Source organism: Diplotaxodon limnothrissa, linkage group LG12, assembly GCF_057381915.1.
Source record: "Diplotaxodon limnothrissa isolate DT_005_m linkage group LG12, D_limnothrissa_male_GT1.1, whole genome shotgun sequence".
Lineage (NCBI taxonomy): Eukaryota > Metazoa > Chordata > Actinopteri > Cichliformes > Cichlidae > Diplotaxodon > Diplotaxodon limnothrissa.
Window position 1 is genome coordinate 19126616 of NC_140607.1, and position 25220 is coordinate 19151835.

Sequence of the window (25220 nt, forward strand, 5' to 3'; positions counted from 1 at the left end):
CCTCAGCAGGTCTGCATCCTCCTCAGAACATTCAAACAAACTTTGATCACCCACACCTAAACACACATCCGAAGATTTTCCAGCCTATGTGTTTCAATTCTCTATAGTAATTATTTAATCACTGGTCTTTTCTTTTGCCGTTGTAAATAGTTCACAGTTATTTAAAATCAGTCTTATTTATTACATTTAAGTCCACTAGAGGTGACCACCCACACAGACCCCCTGGGCACCCTCAATCCAGTGTATTTTTTTTTTTTTTACTCATTCTACAGCTGAGCACAGGTGCTGTCCATCTGTGTGTCTGCCTGCTTTGGTGGCCTTTTTCCCTGGGTGGTTGCCTGTTGGTTGGGCCTGCTCATGAGTGTGGGGGATAAAGAAGAAACATACCTGTCTACGCCTGACAAAGTCCCCTCTCCGCTGTGTCACTCACACCTTCATCACCCCTCATTCTTTCAGCAGTGAAACAGCCTCCAGGCCTGTGCTTATCTTTTAACCCCCCCAGGCTGGCTCAATGCTTCCTGCCTTTCTCTGGGTCTGGAAGGGCATCTTTGAAGCAAGAACGTCAGTGTGTGCAAATCTTAAGCACACTATATATTGTATTTAGTTTCTTTTCTGTTTAGTGGACAGCAGCTAGAAGGACTATAGCAAATATTAACTCTAACTTTTAATTAATTTATTTATTTTTGCTTTGTGGAAGCTATTTGTTTTTCTACACAGAGCTCATACTCATTAAAAGGAGTTAAAATGAAATACACCATGTTCTCCATCAGATTTATTACCACAGCGGTCACCGGGGTGTAGTGACATGAGGCGGAGGAGAATGCGTCATGAGAACAGCAATGCGACTCCCAGAAAGGAAAGACCCTCCCTAAATGACTAAATCTGTCAACAGCATTGCGCATATTTACACTGCTCCGGTGCCATGTTTGTTGAGTCGATAATATGTAAGAAAGCATCCTGTCTTACCATAGGGCAACCATCGGTCCAGCGGAAGTCGTTGTCATACATCTTATCATTCAGGCCGATCCACTGGTAGTCCTGTCCAAGACCTGCCAAGTAAAACACAACCAGTTACATTCCTCAGTTGGCCTATTTCCATTTTAGGACTGGTAAGTCAGAGAAAGCAGGAGAAAGCCCAAGATAACGTGGATGTTTTCATTGCTCGAACCCTTATCTTGCATAGTCTCTACCCAAACACGTATTTGTTCTTGAGTTGGCTTTATGAGAGAAAATTTCCCATTAATTAGGGTTTTTTTTTTATTAAGTATCATCTTTATCACATTAATCTAAAGTATTGTTAATTATTTACACCTGTCGTGAACTTACGGTTGACATATTGTTGCTCCTCGTGGGACAGGATGCTTGTGAGATGAGCCCCGTTGATGCGGCACTCTCTCTCTGCTGTGTCCCAGTTTTTCCTCTGAGGGAAGTACTTGTAGCAGTGGCCTTGAAACTTATGCCAGCCGTAGTCACATGTTTCTGTATCTGATAGAAGACAGAGTGACAGAGAATGAGGTATACAGAAAACAGAAAGAGATGTGCAACAAATCAACAGACATGAAATAAACTGAGGAATAGACTTTAGCTCTTAATTCAATCCATGTATCAGTCTCACAAACTAACATTTATGGCATTATCTAATCTAGGCCTTACACAGGAGCAAACTGATCCATCAGACCTTGTGTTGGTGTATGTGATTCTGCATAAATCAGAAATGTGATAAACTAATGTATTAGTTCAGCCATAAACAGATCAGATTTATTTCAAACTCTGAAGCTTTACTCTGTTAATGGCATGTATTTCTAAACGTATACACTTTAGTATAGAGTCCGTTTATCCGTCCCCTCTCCTTAATTCAGCCTTGGAAGTCTAATACACAAAAACATAGGTATAATCTTTCTTTAAGTTCTACATCAAGTTTTTTTTTTTTTTTTGGCAAAACTTAGTCAGACAGCAGCTGTGTCTGAGTAAAATATCTGGGTGGGATTCACTGTTGAGTGACTAACAAAATTTAGGGTGTAGACACTGGTCAAGAGACATCACCCAAGGCACATATTGCCCTGGTTTCAGCACACTTGGTGTAAATATATGGTTCAACTGGTAACAGTAAAATAATTTTTTCTTAAATATTCCAGAACTCCCTTGTCCAGATAAACTTTTTTAAGCAAGAACTTAGAGACTTCATTGTATTTTCTAGTCCAGTAAAGTTGTCTTAGATGGAAATATAGTGATTTGAGATCTAGCATGCATTTACTCTGACTGGATTCAACTTGATGACAACAGGCCATATCTTTAAATACTAAGAAACTGAAATCTTTGGGAATTCAAGGGGTTTTGAAGTATGTTAGCTACAATGAGACACCAAAAAGAGACAGTAAAAAAAAAGCTGTGGTGATGAAATAAAGATGTTGTTGATTAGTCAGCTGACGCCTGAGGACGAGACGTCGATCAGCTGCATGCAAACAGTATGATTATATTTAATGTGGCGTGTCTAAACATTTTTGTGGTTCACTCAACTGAGTAATATGTTAAATGTCTAAATACATAGTCAAATATAAGAGGCTATAATGTTAACATTTTGTTTCTCTCTTATATGTGCTTAGCACTAGCTCAATTTGGATAATTGAGACCAGCCCAGAAATAACTGATGAGTTTTATTAATGGGAAAAATAATAATAAGAAAGAATCTAGAGAGAAAAATTGTTAAATTAATTTCAAACTTACCCTCTTCACAAAACAGCCCAGCATAGCTCGGGAGACACACACATGTGAAAGAAGCCAAGCCATCGACACAAGTGCCTCCATTGCGGCAAGGGTTTGATTCACACTCATCAATATCTTCATAAGAAACAGACATAATCAATAGGAGCAGATGAGCAAAACAACTTGTAGTCCCAGAAATATTATGTTCTTTTAGCAGCGCTTCATGTGAGCTTTGCAAGAATTGTCCTACCTATTTCACATTGATGACCACTGAAACCAGGAGCACAGTGACAGGTATAGGTGCTGCCAATCCTCAAGCAAGAGCCTCCATTTAGACAAACATCCTCTGTGCATGAGTCAATTCCTGATGGCAAAGTAAAATAAAAGTCGAATTAAACAGAAGTTTATTGGAGTATTCATTTTTTTTGCTCTATTTCAGTGCCAACTTAGAAGGAAACTTACCAGAAATCTCCATAGTCTCGCCAACAACAGTGTGTCCCAGATCAAATCCTCTATTAGGCGGTGTGGTTGTTTCCTCCTCTTTTATTGATGGTTTTCCTTCAATAACTGATGGTGGTGCAGTCATGTCACTGCCCTGTTTCTGGTCTTGCTCAGAAAAGGTTGATGGTGTGGTTGATGCAATTGTACCTAGCTGATTTTGCACCTGGGCTGGTGATACTGTCTTGAATTGAGTGCTGGTTGGTATTTCAGTGTAAGGAGAGACACCTATGTCACCTTTCCCAAACGTGACATCAACACCTTCCTTCTTTGAAGCTTCTGTAGCATTTACCTTAAATACTTTCTTGATTTCATCTGGAGATAGAGCCTGTTCTATACTGATGATCTTTGGTGCCTTTGTAGTCATCAGTTCATCAAATACATCATCAAAGCTGGGGGATGAAATCCCAGAACTTACAGAGCCACTTTCAGCCTTATCATTAGGGACAGAAGGTGACTCATCATCACCCAGCTTAACAACACTTGCTGTAGTCATGCTGTTTTCTTGGAGGGTAGAGACTGATTTTCCACTGATTGTGGTTGATGCCGTAACCATGATAGCTTCTGCTATTACCTTTGAGTCAGGTGTTTGAGCAACAGATGGTGGTGTAGAAATTAACACTGTATCATTTTCTAGTGTTTGGTTGTACAGGGGATCTGCTGCCACCACATAAGGATTTAGTGCTTCATAATCTGGTTGTGGATCAGTTAGACTGAGGTGAGTCGTTGCACCACTTGAGACCTGATCAACAGCTGGTTCAACTGTCCCATCTGCTACCGAAACACGGTCGTCTTCAGAAACAAAAGCAGGTGCAACTGTTGATACTGCAGTCTGGCTTGTGACATGATTAGCAAATACAGGGCGAGTTGTGGTCAGTGATATATCATGAGAAAGACCAGGGTTGGGGCGGTGTGTAAGTGTAATTTCTGACTTGGCTTGTTCAAATAATTCCATGGGAGTTGTCAGTGGTTGTAGAGGAGAAAGAGTTGAGTCCAACTGAATGACAACATCTGGCTGTGATGGTGTTGAGGGGACATTTGAAGTGGGTATTGTGGTGATCATTACTGTTGTCTCTGAGATAGCTGTGCTTGTTATAGCTGCATTTTGTGACTCCTTTGGTTCTGACTCAAAGGAAGTTGATGTATTCAATGACTCAATAGATCTGGTCACAGCAGGGGGCTGTGTTGCATGGGCTGCAGTGCTGAAGACCTCATGGGATGTCTGACCTGAGGTTTCTTCAAAAGATTCTGACTCATCTGTTTGGGAGCTTGCCGGCTGAGTGGATAAAGTGCTAGTAATCATAGTCTTCTTAACGGTCGACAAACTAGGAGTGACAGAGTCAGACCCAAAGGTGCTCAATCCCATTTCACTTGAACCTGCTGTAGAAATAATAATACTTGTTCCTGTTGATATAAACCTCTCTTCACTCTTCACTGGCGTCTTGGCATAACGTGAACTGTCTTCATCGGTTGAGGTGTCTCTCTCAGTCGATACTACAGCTGGCTTCTCAGTGGTAGAAGCAAGAATGGTAAGGGCAGGTTCTGTTATCATTTTGGGTGACTGGTCAGTAATTTCTGAAGTGAAAACCAACCCTTCAGTCTCAGTGGTAGAAACTGAGGACACACCTGAGGATGGAGTCCTTTTTGTTTCAAATGAAAATGAATAAGTTGCTTCACCTGAGATCTCTAGTGATGCGTCTACAGCGCTTGACACTGCAGGAGATCTTGTGTCAGTAGCTATAGTTTCTTCTTCTTCTTCACTTGGAGGTTTTGGAGTTGTAGATTCTACTCCAACAGGCTCCGCTCCTGTCCCCATATGAGATGAAGTTATAATAGCATGAGGAGATGTTTTCTGGATGTCACTGTCTGAACTACTTGAAATTTCCCCTTTCAATGTTGTGACTGTTAATGCAGTCTGGGCAGTTACAACCATAGCAGTGCTTAACTTCTCACTAGACAACACTGGGCTCACTGTGGCTGGCACATTTTTCTCAGAAGAGATGCCAGTGTGGGGAGTAGGCATGATCTCAGACCTGGCTTGCTCAGTACTAAACAGTGAAGAGGGTGTAGATGTTTTTTCAGTCATCCAACTTTCCAAAGATGATGCTGAAGGTTTCTCTGAGCTTTCTTGTGCAAAGTCATCAGAGTCACCTGAAGAGTCGTCATCAGATGTTTTACTGGTGGATTTCATTGTTCCAGGTTTAGTGGAGACTGGTGCGACAGTGACTGAAGGTTTAGTGGTTTGTGTGAAAACGGATGAACTTAAGGTTTTATCAGTTATGCCGTGACTTGTAGCTGTTAGAATTACGGGTGATGCTGTCGTATATTTTTCTTTTTTAACTGTGGTGACCACATAATCTTCACTAGTCACTAAAGTGACAGAGGTAGAGTCTGCTGTTTCCATTAACATTTGAGAAGAAAAAGATGAGGAAGTGGAAATCTCAGTAGTGTCTCCTTGGAATTGATCAGAAATTGGTTTGGTAGTCTCAAATGAGAAAACTTTGTGTGTTGTTGTAACATCATAGATTTCTCCAGAGCTTGACTGAGTGGACACGGAAGTATCTTGTGTGGCCTGCGCCAACCTTGTGACATTTACTTCACTTGATGTTTCTTCCGAAGAAACGTCTTTCACAGGTGACGATTCTGAAGTGAACAAGTATTCAGAAGATGTTGAGGCTGATGATGTATCACTGGCTGAGGTTGGTGTAGGACTCAAAAATGTGTCACCCACAGTCCCTGAACCCTCTGGTTCTTCTGTAACTTCCAGCTTTTGAGTTATTGTAATTGCTGTGACACCCCCAGCTTCCTCTGTCAGAATAGTTGGATAAAATGAAGAAGAGGGAACCACAGACATCGTATCTGCATCAGTGATTGTATCATCTTTGGTAATAAGCTCTGTACTGTAGCTGTCTTCTCTCATACTATCTGTAACTCCAGAGAACAGTTTATCTTCCTGTTGTGTATCCTCGATGAATATGATAGATGTGCTGGTTGATGTTTTGGATGCATCCAGAACTATGGTCGGTGTTTGTTCAGTTAGTCGAGTCTTGGCTTGGCTCCTGTCGGGAGTAATAATCTCAACTTGTTGATCTGTAACGCTGTGATATATAACAGTGGGAACTGGGGCAGATGTTGATGTAAATTCATCTTGTTTATGCTCACTGCTCAAGCTTTCTGTGCTGAAATCAACAACAGTGTGATTATATATTAAGGCATCAGTTGTATGGGAGGGCAGGGCTGTAGAGGGGGATTCTGTTGTGTGTTCAGCCACAGCAACCTCATCTTTCTCAGTGCTTGAAAGGGGATGATCTGTTGCTGGAGTAATTTTACTTTCCTGTGAGAAAACCCTGTTATCAGAGGTTGCTGTTGCTGTAGCAAAACCCTTGGTTTCACCTGCTGTTTCTGAAAATGTGGCAGTCTCCATCACTGAAGGCTTTAGGGTGAACTTCACAGTGGTTTGGTTGCCAGAACTCTCTACCTCTGTCAAAGTAAAATCTGGTTTTGGTGTTGATTTTTTACTTGTGATTGCATATTCTGTTGATGTGTACGACTTCTCTGTGGTGTAGAGAGAAGCTGCAGGTGCAGTAGATTTTGGAACATCAGCTGTTCCACTTTCATTAAGTCTTTTTGCTGTGCTTGTTGGTTTCTCTGTGCTGAAAATGGAATGGCCTGTACTCTCTGTGCTAGTAACAGATGTACTTTCATGAGTTGCTCCTATTATTCTTGGTTTGGTTGTGGGTAGAACTGATAATCCTGTGTCTTTTACTGTAATAAGCACGTCAGTGGTATGGCCACCTGGGTCACTATCTTCTGGAAACACTGAATTTATAACCGCTGAGGAAATTGTACTATCCAAAACTCCAGAACTCTCCCTTTCAGGTACTCTTGTGGAGGATGACCCACTTGAGTCATCGCCTGACCACTCATCTTGATCGGTGACTCCACTGCCCTGATCAGAAGTGTAAATCTCAGGGCTCATCATGCTTGGAGATTGAGTTGGTGATATAAATTCTTTGGTTACCTGTGTACTAGACTGAGGTGAAAATGCAACACTGACCATGTCAGATGTGCTCTGAGTCTCATCTGTTTCTGTCTCATCTGTTTGCACTTTAAATTCCTTGTATGGTTTTGTAGCAGTTTCAATTAATATCCCTTCACCAGATCCATCTTGACTTGATTCCAAATCAAAGTCTTGAGGGAAGCTGCCAGAGTTGTCCATGTCATTGTAGGCAGAGGTCATCATTGGGGTAATACTGGGTATTGCCATTGGCCGAAATGTTTTGAGTGTATAGGGACTAGATGTAGCAGTTGTAAATTCTCTATCACTTGAATGCTCTTCCCCAGTGAATACAGGTGTGTTTGATGGACTAAATGTTGTTACTGCTAGGGTTGCTGATTCCACAGAGGGCTGTTCAGGTGCTGTTTCATCTGTGTATGTTGATGTGTAATCTCCTGAGAAGTCTGGGTCGGGAAAATGACCTGCTTCTGACTCAAACTGAGTAGTGGCAGAAAACAGAGGAGCATCTGTAGACTGCCCGGTCATGAACTCATGAGGTGAAATCATTGTACTGTGAGTCAAAGTTTTCAGGTTTTCAACTGTTGCTGTAAAGGATGTGTGTGTTCTTTGAGAGTCACTGAAAGTAGTTGATGGTGCTGATGTTGATGTCGTAGTCATGAAATCAAAAGAAACAGTGTTCCTTGTTGTTACCATCTCTATTGTTTCAGTTGAAGTTGTATCTGAGAAAGAAGATAACGTAAACATGTCTACAGTTTGGTCAGTTAATGTAAAGGGTTCAGGAGATAACACTGTGTTGTCAGTTAAGGGGTAAAGCAAGGTTTTCTCTGGGTGACTAATTAATGGAATCTCAAGTTCTGTGACTGGACTTGATGTTGGGGCCATTGTGCTGAGCGATGAAAAAGATGGAGGAACTGCATTGACAAAGGCCGGTATATGGGTTATCTCATCATGCGAGCTCCACTCTTCAGTAAAGGAGTTAGTTTCATCTCTTGCAGTTGTGGTATAGTATTTGTCTGTTCCAGATGACATCGCATCTGTATCAACATGTTGACTGCTTTCACTTTCAACCTCAACATCTGGAACACTGGTAAGGGATGGTACTTTAGTCTCATCTGTATCAACATGTTGTGTTACTGCAAGTGATAGTGGCATTGACTCCACAGTGCTGGATACAGATGGAGATACGTCACTGAAAACAGAGCTTGCATTCAATATATCTGTGGTGTCATCACTTGAACGTTCTACATCCATTGGAGTTGTGTCCAAATAGGTCATTGTCTTATCAGTCAAAGGAGAAACAGAAGTCTTTTCTGTCTGATCTGAGAGAGCACTGGAGTAAACGTCAGCTGGAGTTGCTGTTGACTTCTCCGTGGTGACCAATGAGGAAGCTGTGGGAAGTGCAGTGAGATTTCTGATCATTTCAGGCGTCTGATCTCCTGAGCCCTCTTCTGTTGATGTCAAAAAAGAACTTTCCTCTGGTGTTAATGAATATTCATCGAACTTGCTTGTGGTGACAGATTTTTGCGTACCAGATGACACTGATATTGGCTTCTGAGTACTGAAGACAGATGAGGATGAAGTAAAAGCACCTTTTGAAGTATCACTTGAAAGCACTGTTGTTGTTATGATGCTTGAGACTTCAGGGAAAACAGTAGTGCTGTCTCCAGAAAAATCTGTATCTGTGGCACTCGGGAAGGATGTAGTTTCTGACTTCATTGTTGATGGACTGAAAGAAGCAAACGAGTCCATTACGGTAGGTTGACTGCTTTCACTTTCAACCTCAACATCTGGAACACTGGTAAGGGATGGTACTTTAGTCTCATCTGTATCAACATGTTGTGTTACTGCAAGTGATAGTGGCATTGACTCCACAGTGCTGGATACAGATGGAGATACGTCACTGAAAACAGAGCTTGCATTCAATATATCTGTGGTGTCATCACTTGAACGTTCTACATCCATTGGAGTTGTGTCCAAATAGGTCATTGTCTTATCAGTCAAAGGAGAAACAGAAGTCTTTTCTGTCTGATCTGAGAGAGCACTGGAGTAAACGTCAGCTGGAGTTGCTGTTGACTTCTCCGTGGTGACCAATGAGGAAGCTGTGGGAAGTGCAGTGAGATTTCTGATCATTTCAGGCGTCTGATCTCCTGAGCCCTCTTCTGTTGATGTCAAAAAAGAACTTTCCTCTGGTGTTAATGAATATTCATCGAACTTGCTTGTGGTGACAGATTTTTCCGTACCAGATGACACTGATATTGGCTTCTGAGTACTGAAGACAGATGAGGATGAAGTAAAAGCACCTTTTGAAGTATCACTTGAAAGCACTGTTGTTGTTATGATGCTTGAGACTTCAGGGAAAACAGTAGTGCTGTCTCCAGAAAAATCTGTATCTGTGGAACTCGGGAAGGATGTAGTTTCTGACTTCATTGTTGATGGACTGAAAGAAGCAAACGAGTCCATTACGGTAGGTTGACTGCTTTCACTTTCAACCTCAACATCTGGAACACTGGTAAGGGATGGTACTTTAGTCTCATCTGTATCAACATGTTGTGTTACTGCAAGTGATAGTGGTATTGACTCCACAGTGCTGGATACAGATGGAGATACGTCACTGAAAACAGAGCTTGCATTCAATATATCTGTGGTGTCATCACTTGAACGTTCTACATCCATTGGAGTTGTGTCCAAATAGGTCATTGTCTTATCAGTCAAAGGAGAAACAGAAGTCTTTTCTGTCTGATCTGAGAGAGCACTGGAGTAAACGTCAGCTGGAGTTGCTGTTGACTTGTCCGTGGTGAACAATGAGGAAGCTGTGGGAAGTGCAGTGAGATTTCTGATCATTTCAGGCGTCTGATCTCCTGAGCCCTCTTCTGTTGATGTCAAAAAAGAACTTTCCTCTGGTGTTAATGAATATTCATCGAACTTGCTTGTGGTGACAGATTTTTGCGTACCAGATGACACTGATATTGGCTTCTGAGTACTGAAGACAGATGAGGATGAAGTAAAAGCACCTTTTGAAGTATCACTTGAAAGCACTGTTGTTGTTTTGATGCTTGAGACTTCAGGGAAAACAGTAGTGCTGTCTCCAGAAAAATCTGTATCTGTGGCACTCGGGAAGGATGTAGTTTCTGACTTCATTGTTGATGGACTGAAAGAAGCAAACGAGTCCATTACGGTAGGTTGACTGCTTTCACTTTCAACCTCAACATCTGGAACACTGGTAAGGGATGGTACTTTAGTCTCATCTGTATCAACATGTTGTGTTACTGCAAGTGATAGTGGTATTGACTCCACAATGCTGGATACAGATGGAGATATGTCACTGAAAACAGAGCTTGCATTCAATATATCTGTGGTGTCATCACTTGAACGTTCTACATCCATTGGAGTTGTGTCCGAATAGGTCATTGTCTTATCAGTCAAAGGAGAAACAGAAGTCTTTTCTGTCTGATCTGAGAGAGCACTGGAGTAAACGTCAGCTGGAGTTGCTGTTGACTTCTCCGTGGTGACCAATGAGGAAGCTGTGGGAAGTGCAGTGAGATTTCTGATCATTTCAGGCGTCTGATCTCCTGAGCCCTCTTCTGTTGATGTCAAAAAAGAACTTTCCTCTGGTGTTAATGAATATTCATCGAACTTGCTTGTGGTGACAGATTTTTGCGTACCAGATGACACTGATATTGGCTTCTGAGTACTGAAGACAGATGAGGATGAAGTAAAAGCACCGTTTGAAGTATCACTTGAAAGCACTGTTGTTGTTATGATGCTTGAGACTTCAGCGAAAACAGTAGTGCTGTCTCCAGAAAAATCTGTATCTGTGGCACTCGGGAAGGATGTAGTTTCTGACTTCATTGTTGATGGACTGAAAGAAGCAAACGAGTCCATTACGGTAGGTTGACTGCTTTCACTTTCAACCTCAACATCTGGAACACTGGTAAGGGATGGTACTTTAGTCTCATCTGTATCAACATGTTGTGTTACTGCAAGTGATAGTGGCATTGACTCCACAGTGCTGGATACAGATGGAGATACGTCACTGAAAACAGAGCTTGCATTCAATATATCTGTGGTGTCATCACTTGAACGTTCTACATCCATTGGAGTTGTGTCCAAATAGGTCATTGTCTTATCAGTCAAAGGAGAAACAGAAGTCTTTTCTGTCTGATCTGAGAGAGCACTGGAGTAAACGTCAGCTGGAGTTGCTGTTGACTTCTCCGTGGTGACCAATGAGGAAGCTGTGGGAAGTGCAGTGAGATTTCTGATCATTTCAGGCGTCTGATCTCCTGAGCCCTCTTCTGTTGATGTCAAAAAAGAACTTTCCTCTGGTGTTAATGAATATTCATCGAACTTGCTTGTGGTGACAGATTTTTCCGTACCAGATGACACTGATATTGGCTTCTGAGTACTGAAGACAGATGAGGATGAAGTAAAAGCACCTTTTGAAGTATCACTTGAAAGCACTGTTGTTGTTATGATGCTTGAGACTTCAGGGAAAACAGTAGTGCTGTCTCCAGAAAAATCTGTATCTGTGGAACTCGGGAAGGATGTAGTTTCTGACTTCATTGTTGATGGACTGAAAGAAGCAAACGAGTCCATTACGGTAGGTTGACTGCTTTCACTTTCAACCTCAACATCTGGAACACTGGTAAGGGATGGTACTTTAGTCTCATCTGTATCAACATGTTGTGTTACTGCAAGTGATAGTGGTATTGACTCCACAGTGCTGGATACAGATGGAGATACGTCACTGAAAACAGAGCTTGCATTCAATATATCTGTGGTGTCATCACTTGAACGTTCTACATCCATTGGAGTTGTGTCCAAATAGGTCATTGTCTTATCAGTCAAAGGAGAAACAGAAGTCTTTTCTGTCTGATCTGAGAGAGCACTGGAGTAAACGTCAGCTGGAGTTGCTGTTGACTTCTCCGTGGTGACCAATGAGGAAGCTGTGGGAAGTGCAGTGAGATTTCTGATCATTTCAGGCGTCTGATCTCCTGAGCCCTCTTCTGTTGATGTCAAAAAAGAACTTTCCTCTGGTGTTAATGAATATTCATCGAACTTGCTTGTGGTGACAGATTTTTGCGTACCAGATGACACTGATATTGGCTTCTGAGTACTGAAGACAGATGAGGATGAAGTAAAAGCACCTTTTGAAGTATCACTTGAAAGCACTGTTGTTGTTTTGATGCTTGAGACTTCAGGGAAAACAGTAGTGCTGTCTCCAGAAAAATCTGTATCTGTGGCACTCGGGAAGGATGTAGTTTCTGACTTCATTGTTGATGGACTGAAAGAAGCAAACGAGTCCATTACGGTAGGTTGACTGCTTTCACTTTCAACCTCAACATCTGGAACACTGGTAAGGGATGGTACTTTAGTCTCATCTGTATCAACATGTTGTGTTACTGCAAGTGATAGTGGTATTGACTCCACAATGCTGGATACAGATGGAGATATGTCACTGAAAACAGAGCTTGCATTCAATATATCTGTGGTGTCATCACTTGAACGTTCTACATCCATTGGAGTTGTGTCCGAATAGGTCATTGTCTTATCAGTCAAAGGAGAAACAGAAGTCTTTTCTGTCTGATCTGAGAGAGCACTGGAGTAAACGTCAGCTGGAGTTGCTGTTGACTTCTCCGTGGTGACCAATGAGGAAGCTGTGGGAAGTGCAGTGAGATTTCTGATCATTTCAGGCGTCTGATCTCCTGAGCCCTCTTCTGTTGATGTCAAAAAAGAACTTTCCTCTGGTGTTAATGAATATTCATCGAACTTGCTTGTGGTGACAGATTTTTGCGTACCAGATGACACTGATATTGGCTTCTGAGTACTGAAGACAGATGAGGATGAAGTAAAAGCACCGTTTGAAGTATCACTTGAAAGCACTGTTGTTGTTATGATGCTTGAGACTTCAGCAAAAACAGTAGTGCTGTCTCCAGAAAAATCTGTATCTGTGGCACTCGGGAAGGATGTAGTTTCTGACTTCATTGTTGATGGACTGAAAGAAGCCAACGAGTCCATTACGGTAGGTTGACTGCTTTCACTTTCAACCTCAACATCTGGAACACTGGTAAGGGATGGTACTTTAGTCTCATCTGTATCAACATGTTGTGTTACTGCAAGTGATAGTGGCATTGACTCCACAGTGCTGGATACAGATGGAGATACGTCACTGAAAACAGAGCTTGCATTCAATATATCTGTGGTGTCATCACTTGAACGTTCTACATCCATTGGAGTTGTGTCCAAATAGGTCATTGTCTTATCAGTCAAAGGAGAAACAGAAGTCTTTTCTGTCTGATCTGAGAGAGCACTGGAGTAAACGTCAGCTGGAGTTGCTGTTGACTTCTCCGTGGTGACCAATGAGGAAGCTGTGGGAAGTGCAGTGAGATTTCTGATCATTTCAGGCGTCTGATCTCCTGAGCCCTCTTCTGTTGATGTCAAAAAAGAACTTTCCTCTGGTGTTAATGAATATTCATCGAACTTGCTTGTGGTGACAGATTTTTCCGTACCAGATGACACTGATATTGGCTTCTGAGTACTGAAGACAGATGAGGATGAAGTAAAAGCACCTTTTGAAGTATCACTTGAAAGCACTGTTGTTGTTATGATGCTTGAGACTTCAGGGAAAACAGTAGTGCTGTCTCCAGAAAAATCTGTATCTGTGGAACTCGGGAAGGATGTAGTTTCTGACTTCATTGTTGATGGACTGAAAGAAGCAAACGAGTCCATTACGGTAGGTTGACTGCTTTCACTTTCAACCTCAACATCTGGAACACTGGTAAGGGATGGTACTTTAGTCTCATCTGTATCAACATGTTGTGTTACTGCAAGTGATAGTGGTATTGACTCCACAGTGCTGGATACAGATGGAGATACGTCACTGAAAACAGAGCTTGCATTCAATATATCTGTGGTGTCATCACTTGAACGTTCTACATCCATTGGAGTTGTGTCCAAATAGGTCATTGTCTTATCAGTCAAAGGAGAAACAGAAGTCTTTTCTGTCTGATCTGAGAGAGCACTGGAGTAAACGTCAGCTGGAGTTGCTGTTGACTTGTCCGTGGTGAACAATGAGGAAGCTGTGGGAAGTGCAGTGAGATTTCTGATCATTTCAGGCGTCTGATCTCCTGAGCCCTCTTCTGTTGATGTCAAAAAAGAACTTTCCTCTGGTGTTAATGAATATTCATCGAACTTGCTTGTGGTGACAGATTTTTGCGTACCAGATGACACTGATATTGGCTTCTGAGTACTGAAGACAGATGAGGATGAAGTAAAAGCACCTTTTGAAGTATCACTTGAAAGCACTGTTGTTGTTTTGATGCTTGAGACTTCAGGGAAAACAGTAGTGCTGTCTCCAGAAAAATCTGTATCTGTGGCACTCGGGAAGGATGTAGTTTCTGACTTCATTGTTGATGGACTGAAAGAAGCAAACGAGTCCATTACGGTAGGTTGACTGCTTTCACTTTCAACCTCAACATCTGGAACACTGGTAAGGGATGGTACTTTAGTCTCATCTGTATCAACATGTTGTGTTACTGCAAGTGATAGTGGTATTGACTCCACAATGCTGGATACAGATGGAGATATGTCACTGAAAACAGAGCTTGCATTCAATATATCTGTGGTGTCATCACTTGAACGTTCTACATCCATTGGAGTTGTGTCCGAATAGGTCATTGTCTTATCAGTCAAAGGAGAAACAGAAGTCTTTTCTGTCTGATCTGAGAGAGCACTGGAGTAAACGTCAGCTGGAGTTGCTGTTGACTTCTCCGTGGTGACCAATGAGGAAGCTGTGGGAAGTGCAGTGAGATTTCTGATCATTTCAGGCGTCTGATCTCCTGAGCCCTCTTCTGTTGATGTCAAAAAAGAACTTTCCTCTGGTGTTAATGAATATTCATCGAACTTGCTTGTGGTGACAGATTTTTGCGTACCAGATGACACTGATATTGGCTTCTGAGTACTGAAGACAGATGAGGATGAAGTAAAAGCACCGTTTGAAGTATCACTTGAAAGCAGTGTTGTTGTTATGATGCTTGAGACTTCAGCGAAAACAGTAGTGCTGTCTCCAGAAAAATCTGTATCTGTGGCACTCGGGAAGGATGTAGTTTCTGACTTCATTGTTGACGGACTGACAGAAGCAAACGAGTCCATTACGGTAGGTTGACTGCTTTCACTTTCAACCTCAACATCTGGAACACTGGTAAGGGATGGTACTTTAGTCTCATCTGTATCAACATGTTGTGTTACTGCAAGTGATAGTGGTATTGACTCCACAGTGCTGGATACAGATGGAGATACGTCACTGAAAACAGAGCTTGCATTCAATATATCTGTGGTGTCATCACTTGAACGTTCTACATCCATTGGAGTTGTGTCCGAATAGGTCATTGTCTTATCAGTCAAAGAGGAAACAGAAGTCTTTTCTGTCTGATCTGAGAGAGCACTGGAGTAAACGTCAGCTGGAGTTGCTGTTGACTTCTCCGTGGTGAACAATGAGGAAGCTGTGGGAAGTGCAGTGAGATTTCTGATCATTTCAGGCGTCTGATCTCCTGAGCCCTCTTCTGTTGATGTCAAAAAAGAACTTTCCTCTGGTGTTAATGAATATTCATCGAACTTGCTTGTGGTGACAGATTTTTCCGTACCAGATGACACTGATATTGGCTTCTGAGTACTGAAGACAGATGAGGATGAAGTAAAAGCACCTTTTGAAGTATCACTTGAAAGCACTGTTGTTGTTATGATGCTTGAGACTTCAGGGAAAACAGTAGTGCTGTCTCCAGAAAAATCTGTATCTGTGGCACTCGGGACGGATGTAGTTTCTGACTTCATTGTTGATGGACTGACAGAAGCAAACGAGTCCATTACGGTAGGTTGACTGCTTTCACTTTCAACCTCAACATCTGGAACACTGGTAAGGGATGGTACTTTAGTCTCATCTGTATCAACATGTTGTGTTACTGCAAGTGATAGTGGCATTGACTCCACAGTGCTGGATACAGATGGAGATACGTCACTGAAAACAGAGCTTGCATTCAATATATCTGTGGTGTCATCACTTGAACGTTCTACATCCATTGGAGTTGTGTCCAAATAGGTCATTGTCTTATCAGTCAAAGGAGAAACAGAAGTCTTTTCTGTCTGATCTGAGAGAGCGCTGGAGTAAACATCAGCTGGAGTTGCTGTTGACTTCTCCGTGGTGAACAATGAGGAAGCTGTGGGAAGTGCAGTGAGATTTCTGATCATTTCAGGCGTCTGATCTCCTGAGCCCTCTTCTGTTGATGTCAAAAAAGAACTTTCCTCTGGTGTTAATGAATATTCATCGAACTTGCTTGTGGTGACAGATTTTTCCGTACCAGATGACACTGATATTGGCTTCTGAGTACTGAAGACAGATGAGGATGAAGTAAAAGCACCTTTTGAAGTATCACTTGAAAGCACTGTTGTTGTTATGATGCTTGAGACTTCAGGGAAAACAGTAGTGCTGTCTCCAGAAAAATCTGTATCTGTGGAACTCGGGAAGGATGTAGTTTCTGACTTCATTGTTGATGGACTGAAAGAAGCAAACGAGTCCATTACGGTAGGTTGACTGCTTTCACTTTCAACCTCAACATCTGGAACACTGGTAAGGGATGGTACTTTAGTCTCATCTGTATCAACATGTTGTGTTACTGCAAGTGATAGTGGTATTGACTCCACAGTGCTGGATACAGATGGAGATACGTCACTGAAAACAGAGCTTGCATTCAATATATCTGTGGTGTCATCACTTGAACGTTCTACATCCATTGGAGTTGTGTCCGAATAGGTCATTGTCTTATCAGTCAAAGAGGAAACAGAAGTCTTTTCTGTCTGATCTGAGAGAGCGCTGGAGTAAACATCAGCTGGAGTTGCTGTTGACTTCTCCGTGGTGAACTTTGCGGAAGCTGTGGGAAGTGCAGTGAGATTTATGATCATTTCAGACGTCTGATCTCCTGAGCCCTCTTTTGTTGATGTCAAAAAAGAACTTTCCTCTGGTGTTAATGAATATTCATCGAACTTGCTTGTGGTGACAGATTTTTCCATACCAGATGACACTGATATTGGCTTCTGAGTACTGAAGACAGATGAGGATGAAGTAAAAGCACCTTTTGAAGTATCACTTGAAAGCACTGTTGTTGTTATGACGCTTGAGACTTCAGGGAAAACAGTAGTGCTGTCTCCGGAAAAATCTGTATCTGTGGCACTCGGGAAGGATGTAGTTTCTGACTTCATTGTTGACGGACTGACAGAAGCAAACGAGTCCATTACGGTAGGTTGACTGCTTTCACTTTCAACCTCAACATCTGGAACACTGGTAAGGGATGGTACTTTAGTCTGATCTGTATCAACATGTTGTGTTACTGCAAGTGATAGTGGTATTGACTCCACAGTGCTGGATACAGATGGAGATACGTCACTGAAAACAGAGCTTGCATTCAATATATCTGTGGTGTCATCACTTGAACGTTCTACATCCATTGGAGTTGTGTCCGAATAGGTCATTGTCTTATCAGTCAAAGGAGAAACAGAAGTCTTTTCTGTCTGATCTGAGAGAGCACTGGAGTAAACGTCAGCTGGAGTTGCTGTTGACTTCTCCGTGGTGAACAATGAGGAAGCTGTGGGAAGTGCAGTGAGATTTCTGATCATTTCAGGCGTCTGATCTCCTGAGCCCTCTTCTGTTGATGTCAAAAAAGAACTTTCCTCTGGTGTTAATGAATATTCATCGAACTTGCTTGTGGTGACAGATTTTTCCGTACCAGATGACACTGATATTGGCTTCTGAGTACTGAAGACAGATGAGGATGAAGTAAAAGCACCTTTTGAAGTATCACTTGAAAGCACTGTTGTTGTTATGATGCTTGAGACTTCAGGGAAAACAGTAGTGCTGTCTCCAGAAAAATCTGTATCTGTGGAACTCGGGAAGGATGTAGTTTCTGACTTCATTGTTGATGGACTGAAAGAAGCAAACGAGTCCATTACGGTAGGTTGACTGCTTTCACTTTCAACCTCAACATCTGGAACACTGGTAAGGGATGGTACTTTGGTCTCATCTGTATCAACATGTTGTGTTACTGCAAGTGATAGTGGTATTGACTCCACAGTGCTGGATACAGATGGAGATACGTCACTGAAGACAGAGCTTGCATTCAATATATCTGTGGTGTCATCACTTGAACGTTCTACATCCATTGGAGTTGTGTCCGAATAGGTCATTGTCTTATCAGTCAAAGAGGAAACAGAAGTCTTTTCTGTCTGATCTGAGAGAGCACTGGAGTAAACGTCAGCTGGAGTTGCTGTTGACTTCTCCGTGGTGAACAATGAGGAAGCTGTGGGAAGTGCAGTGAGATTTCTGATCATTTCAGGCGTCTGATCTCCTGAGCCCTCTTCTGTTGATGTCAAAAAAGAACTTTCCTCTGGTGTTAATGAATATTCATCGAACTTGCTTGTGGTGACAGATTTTTCCATACCAGATGACACTGATATTGGCTTCTGAGTACTGAAGACAGATGAGGATGAAGTAAAAGCACCTTTTGAAGTATCACTTGAAAGCACTGTTGTTGTTATGATGCTTGAGACTTCAGGGAAAACAGTAGTGCTGTCTCCAGAAAAATCTGTATCTGTGGCACTCGGGAAGGATGTAGTTTCTGACTTCATTGTTGACGGACTGACAGAAGCAAACGAGTCCATTACGGTAGTTTGACTGCTTTCACTTTCAACCTCAACATCTGGAACACTGGTAAGGGATGGTACTTTAGTCTGATCTGTATCAACATGTTGTGTTACTGCAAGTGATAGTGGTATTGACTCCACAATGCTGGATACAGATGGAGATACGTCACTGAAAACAGAGCTTGCATTCAATATATCTGTGGTGTCATCACTTGAACGTTCTACATCCATTGGAGTTGTGTCCGAATAGGTCATTGTCTTATCAGTCAAAGGAGAAACAGAAGTCTTTTCTGTCTGATCTGAGAGAGCACTGGAGTAAACGTCAGCTGGAGTTGCTGTTGACTTCTCCGTGGTGAACTTTGCGGAAGCTGTGGGAAGTGCAGTGAGATTTATGATCATTTCAGGCGTCTGATCTCCTGAGTCCTCTTCTGTTGATGTCAAAAAAGAACTTTCCTCTGGTGTTAATGAATATTCATCGAACTTGCTTGTGGTGACAGATTTTTCCATACCAGATGACACTGATATTGGCTTCTGAGTACTGAAGACAGATGAGGATGAAGTAAAAGCACCTTTTGAAGTATCACTTGAAAGCAGTGTTGTTGTTATGATGCTTGAGACTTCAGCGAAAACAGTAGTGCTGTCTCCAGAAAAATCTGTATCTGTGGCACTCGGGAAGGATGTAGTTTCTGACTTCATTGTTGACGGACTGACAGAAGCAAACGAGTCCATTACGGTAGGTTGACTGCTTTCACTTTCAACCTCAACATCTGGAACACTGGTAAGGGATGGTACTTTAGTCTGATCTGTATCAACATGTTGTGTTACTGCAAGTGATAGTGGTATTGACTCCACAATGCTGGATACAGATGGAGATACGTCACTGAAAACAGAGCTTGCATTCAATATATCTGTGGTGTCATCACTTGAACGTTCTACATCCATTGGAGTTGTGTCCGAATAGGTCATTGTCTTATCAGTCAAAGGAGAAACAGAAGTCTTTTCTGTCTGATCTGAGAGAGCACTGGAGTAAACGTCAGCTGGAGTTGCTGTTGACTTCTCCGTGGTGAACTTTGCGGAAGCTGTGGGAAGTGCAGTGAGATTTATGATCATTTCAGGCGTCTGATCTCCTGAGTCCTCTTCTGTTGATGTCAAAAAAGAACTTTCCTCTGGTGTTAATGAATATTCATCGAACTTGCTTGTGGTGACAGATTTTTCCATACCAGATGACACTGATATTGGCTTCTGAGTACTGAAGACAGATGAGGATGAAGTAAAAGCACCTTTTGAAGTATCACTTGAAAGCAGTGTTGTTGTTATGATGCTTGAGACTTCAGCGAAAACAGTAGTGCTGTCTCCAGAAAAATCTGTATCTGTGGCACTCGGGAAGGATGTAGTTTCTGACTTCATTGTTGACGGACTGACAGAAGCAAACGAGTCCATTACGGTAGGTTGACTGCTTTCACTTTCAACCTCAACATCTGGAACACTGGTAAGGGATGGTACTTTAGTCTGATCTGTATCAACATGTTGTGTTACTGCAAGTGATAGTGGTATTGACTCCACAGTGCTGGATACAGATGGAGATACGTCACTGAAAACAGAGCTTGCATTCAATATATCTGTGGTGTCATCACTTGAACGTTCTACATCCATTGGAGTTGTGTCCGAATAGGTCATTGTCTTATCAGTCAAAGGAGAAACAGAAGTCTTTTCTGTCTGATCTGAGAGAGCACTGGAGTAAACGTCAGCTGGAGTTGCTGTTGACTGCTCCGTGGTGAACTTTGCGGAAGCTGTGGGAAGTGCAGTGAGATTTATGATCATTTCAGGCGTCTGATCTCCTGAGTCCTCTTCTGTTGATGTCAAAAAAGAACTTTCCTCTGGTGTTAATGAATATTCATCGAACTTGCTTGTGGTGACAGATTTTTCCGTACCAGATGACACTGATATTGGCTTCTGAGTACTGAAGACAGATGAGGATGAAGTAAAAGCACCTTTTGAAGTATCACTTGAAAGCACTGTTGTTGTTATGATGCTTGAGACTTCAGGGAAAACAGTAGTGCTGTCTCCAGAAAAATCTGTATCTGTGGCACTCAGGAAGGATGTAGTTTCTGACTTCATTGTTGACGGACTGAATATTTCAGTAGAATCAGTCGTTGCAATGGATCCATAAGACTGAGTAGTGGTTGGCTCATTTTTTTTCTTCTCTTCATGCGGAGTGGCAGGTGTGGAAGTTTGTTCTAACACACTAGTGCCAGGACTAGGTGTTTGATGAGTGCATCCTGATTGTACTATATTTGAAGTTACTTTACTTTCCATTTGGGCTTTAGCTTCTGTATGTGTAAAGGTTAAACATGAAGATAATGCTAAGGTAGAGATATGTGGATGTGGGCTGGTTGTAAACATATTTACAGTTTGGACTACTGAACCCTCCTCCTGCGTTATAGATACCGCATCAGTTCCAACTCTCTCTGTAGAGGAAGTTAAACGTATTGGGCTGACTCTAATCCCTCCTTGACTTGTGATTTTATCCTCCGGAGTTTCAATCGGTGCTTCAGATTTTGAAGATTCAGTACCTCCTGCAGCTGGTGTGACCTCAGCCTTGGCTATCTGCTTAAGAGAGGGTGCACTACTAAATACTGAAGAAGTTGTTGTGCTTAAGGTAAATCCTTCTGTGGTCTGGATCTCTTTCCTCCCCTCTACATCTTGAGTGGGGCCTCTTGATGATGTTGCTGTTTCCCTATCAGCGTCAGCGGTGGAAGGACTGTACACAGTCTCTAACACAGACTCTGTGCTGTCTTTAACAGCTGGACTGGGAGATGTGCTCTCTGTTTCCGCTATGATTTCATCTTTATCTTTGTCTGTGTAAAATCTGGTTGGAGAAGTAGTTGGAGATTCATCCTCAGTCTTCTGTCTCTGAGTCAGATTTGAGTCACTTTTCCCATGGGCAGGAGTTCTTCCTGTCTCATGTGTCCCTTTTTGTACAGACATAGTGCTGAAAGCAGGGGTTTTCACATTAGCCTTTGATGTTTGGGTTTCTTTAACTGCTTTGGTTCTCTGTGGCTCAGTTGGTGTTACTGCAGGAAGAAGGTCAGTAGTATCTGTGGAAGCCGAGCCAGCCACAGTTATTTGTGGAGTTTCCAGTGGAATCTTGTCTTCTACTGTTGTGGCAATAACAGAGGTTAAGTCTTTGTGTTTTTGGCCTTTTGTGGTCAGATCATCCCCTAATTGAGGAGGCATTGATTCAACGGTTGGCCCTCTGTCAGGCTCAGAGACAACCATATATGGGGTTTCTGTAAAAGCCAGAGGTTCTGTAGGTTCCTGTGTAGATTTAGTGAAGCTACCATCAGAGAAATCAGTCAAAATCTGGGTACCTTTGGCCTCTTTTTCTTCCACGCTTTGAGGCTCCAATGTGATCTCTTGTTTACCATTAATAAAGCTGATACCTGGGGTGATGGTTATGGTAGCTTGTGGGAAACGTTCTGGGTCTCTGCTTTGTATGATTGTCTCACCAACACCTACAGAGGGAGTGGGATGGTCCAGCAAAACTGGTGTGGCAAGAGACTGAGCATTCTGTGATTCTGAAGCCTGGTTAGCTGTAAAGAAAATAAAGGAAAATTAGCACATGAATATTTAGTTTATGCATTAAAAAAAATACCCAAGGAACAATGTTAACATATGAAAAGGCAGCAAAATTACACCATTCCTAACTTCCTATTTCTTCATTCAACATTGCTGTAATTCACATGCTAGCATCACAAAGCTATCGTGTATAGCACAGTGCTGTATAGTACATATGGTACAACTGTTAATCTGAATATGACTGTGTTGTGGAAGTGTTCAAATTATCATGTTCACTCCTTGTATATAACAAAAAAAGGAAATTCCTTGAAGTAATTCAGATCTTAGCTGTCTAAGTCTAACACAGAAGCAGCATTCTGTTTCCACTGCAGCAATGTTATCATCAGCCGCCTACACTAGAATAGAATAGAATAGAATTCAACTTTATTGTCATTGCACATGCACAGGTACAGGGCAACGAAATGCAGTTTGCATCCATCCAGAAGTGCTTTAGTGATATAGATATATTACAATATATATTAGCAATAATATAGATATGTGAGTATATTACACTATGTTGCCAAATGGGTTTATTTATTCCTATAAATAAACAAGATTTGTCTGGCTGGAAGTAGTCCACATACTGTTTAAAAGGTAGTGGCTTTAGACTGCTGCAAAAAATATGTTCATCCAAAGCGCTTTACTTAGGAAACAGTGAACAAAAAAATGAACTTTACTGAAAATGGACCTGATAACTGAGGCACAGCATGGCCTGTCCTCTCTGGAAATCATCTGTTTAGCCTCATTACAAGAGTGAACATTTCCACTTTTACTTTGCAAGCAAAGAAAAGAAAGGAAAAGCCCGTTGATACTAAGCCATAGAATTATGAATTTAACAAAGATGATAACATATACAGTGCTGGCTGTAGAAAGAAAAGCTGTGATTAATCTTAAAATTAACAGTGTTGCTATGCTCCTTACCCATGTTTGCATCTGTTCATAAACAAATTGAATAACCTCTACCTCCTTCTCTCTCTCTGTTTCTGCCACTTGTTCTCTCTCTCTCTCTCTCTCTCTCTCTCTCTCTCTCTCACTCTCTCTCTCTCTCTCACTCCTTTCCCACAAATGACGATTAACAAAAATTACTGGTTGCAACAATAACACCTGCAGTAGCTCAGCTTTGCAAAAAGACACCTGTTAGAAATCCAGGTAAGGCCTGGGAACTAGGCAATATTCCCACTTGTCGGATCCACACACATTCAGAAACTATCCGTCTCTCACACACAACAACACACACACAGTCCTTCTCTGGTCTTCATCACCTGTCAGCATTATGTAGCTGTCCAACTTTCAAAGAAGCACAAGTTCAGCTTGCATTCAAGATTAGTTACAAATTAGGTAAATACTTCAATGAACTGGACAAACTGGGATTTACCTAAAAACTCTCCTATTTTGTTCTTGTTCTACTCCCAACCAGTATTTAAAGATTTGGGTTGAGGGAAATTAGAGTTAAATGTGTAACAACTGCTGGAATTGTTTTTTAAAAGCAATCATTTTTTAACAATCACATTTTTTAGTTTAAACATTTTGAAGTTGTTTTACATATTGAGTTTTAATAACTCATAATGGGCATGAATGTCATGATAATTGATTTTCTTTTCTTTTCTTTTTTGTCTTTAATGACTTTTAAAAACAAGAATTGGGTGCACAAGTTTTAATTTAGTTTGGATTTTCTCTATTCCACACAGTATCAAAAGTGTACACACAAGCTCAAATATATACTCTCACTTAAATACCTATGGCCATTTAACTTGTCTTTAGCTGACTTCTCTTTAACTGACTAGGGCTGTTAGTTTATCTGCCAGCACAAAAAAGATTTTTGATGGCACTCACTGGATTGACCACTAATCAGAACAATGACAATGGGAAGGTTCAAGGAATTCATTCAAGTTCTAAACTGTAGATTAGCACAAGTTGGGAAGATCTCTTGGAGCTATTTATAAGCAACTGCAGATTTAAAGACCATCAGTTATTCGTATGTGTCACTTTACCAGGTCTGGAAGAAGAACCAAACTGTCGCCCTCAGATGAGAGGAAATTGGATGTTCAGGAACAACCTAGGAGCCACAGAGGCTTAATCCTGTCATGAAACTCCTGGAAGAGCAGTGTCACAGTCCACAGTGAAGTAATTTTTACATCACCATTGACTGAGATGGTGCCGACCAAGAAAGAAGCTTATGCTTCTAAATTGACATCCTTAACCTCAACAGAAATTTGCAGCTGTCTACATGAACAAGCTTTTCCAGAGAAAGTCTTTGTCTTGTCTGACCATAAAACCTAACAGCAATTACAAGAGTTATGTTTGGAGGAATAAAGGTGAGGCTTTAGCACAGAACACTGTACAAGCTGCTAAGTATGGTGGTGGTGATAGCATCATGCTCTGGAACTGTTTTGCTTCCAGTGGTACTGGTTGATTGCACAAAGTTAATGAAATTATCAAGGAGGTCTACCTCCAAATTTTTCAACTTCATCTCAAATCAACAGCTAGACAGTTGAAACTTTTGGGTTTTCCAAGAGGACAATCCCAAACACACATCAAAACTGGTTTTGGAATGTATAAAGCAAGCTAACATTAAGCTTCTGGAATGGCCTTCCCAAAGCGCAAACCTCAACCCTATTGAAAATTTGCAGATGACACTTAAAAGCCACTTAAAGGCCATTTAAACCAACAACTTTAAATTAACTCTACCAATGCTGCC

General features: G+C 41.6%; 2 protein-coding genes across 2 annotated transcripts in view; both read right to left on the reverse strand.

Annotated features, from left to right (window-relative positions):
• LOC146621142 (brevican core protein-like) overlaps positions 1-25220 on the reverse strand; it is a 42630-nt gene that overhangs the window by 2266 nt on the left and 15144 nt on the right. Inside the window, exons 7-10 of the mRNA XM_085367256.1 lie at positions 2954-3067; positions 2725-2838; positions 1327-1485; positions 967-1049 (exon numbers count right to left, since the gene is read on the reverse strand). Coding sequence (XP_085223382.1) covers positions 967-1049; positions 1327-1485; positions 2725-2838; positions 2954-3067 — 470 coding nt within the window. The remainder of the gene's footprint in view (positions 1-966; positions 1050-1326; positions 1486-2724; positions 2839-2953; positions 3068-25220) is intronic.
• Positions 3134-25220, reverse strand: part of LOC146621143 (uncharacterized) — a 28306-nt gene continuing 6219 nt past the window's right edge. Inside the window, exons 2-3 of the mRNA XM_085367671.1 lie at positions 21478-22497; positions 3134-20694 (exon numbers count right to left, since the gene is read on the reverse strand). Of these exons, the coding sequence (XP_085223797.1) occupies positions 3134-20694; positions 21478-22497 (18581 nt within the window). The remainder of the gene's footprint in view (positions 20695-21477; positions 22498-25220) is intronic.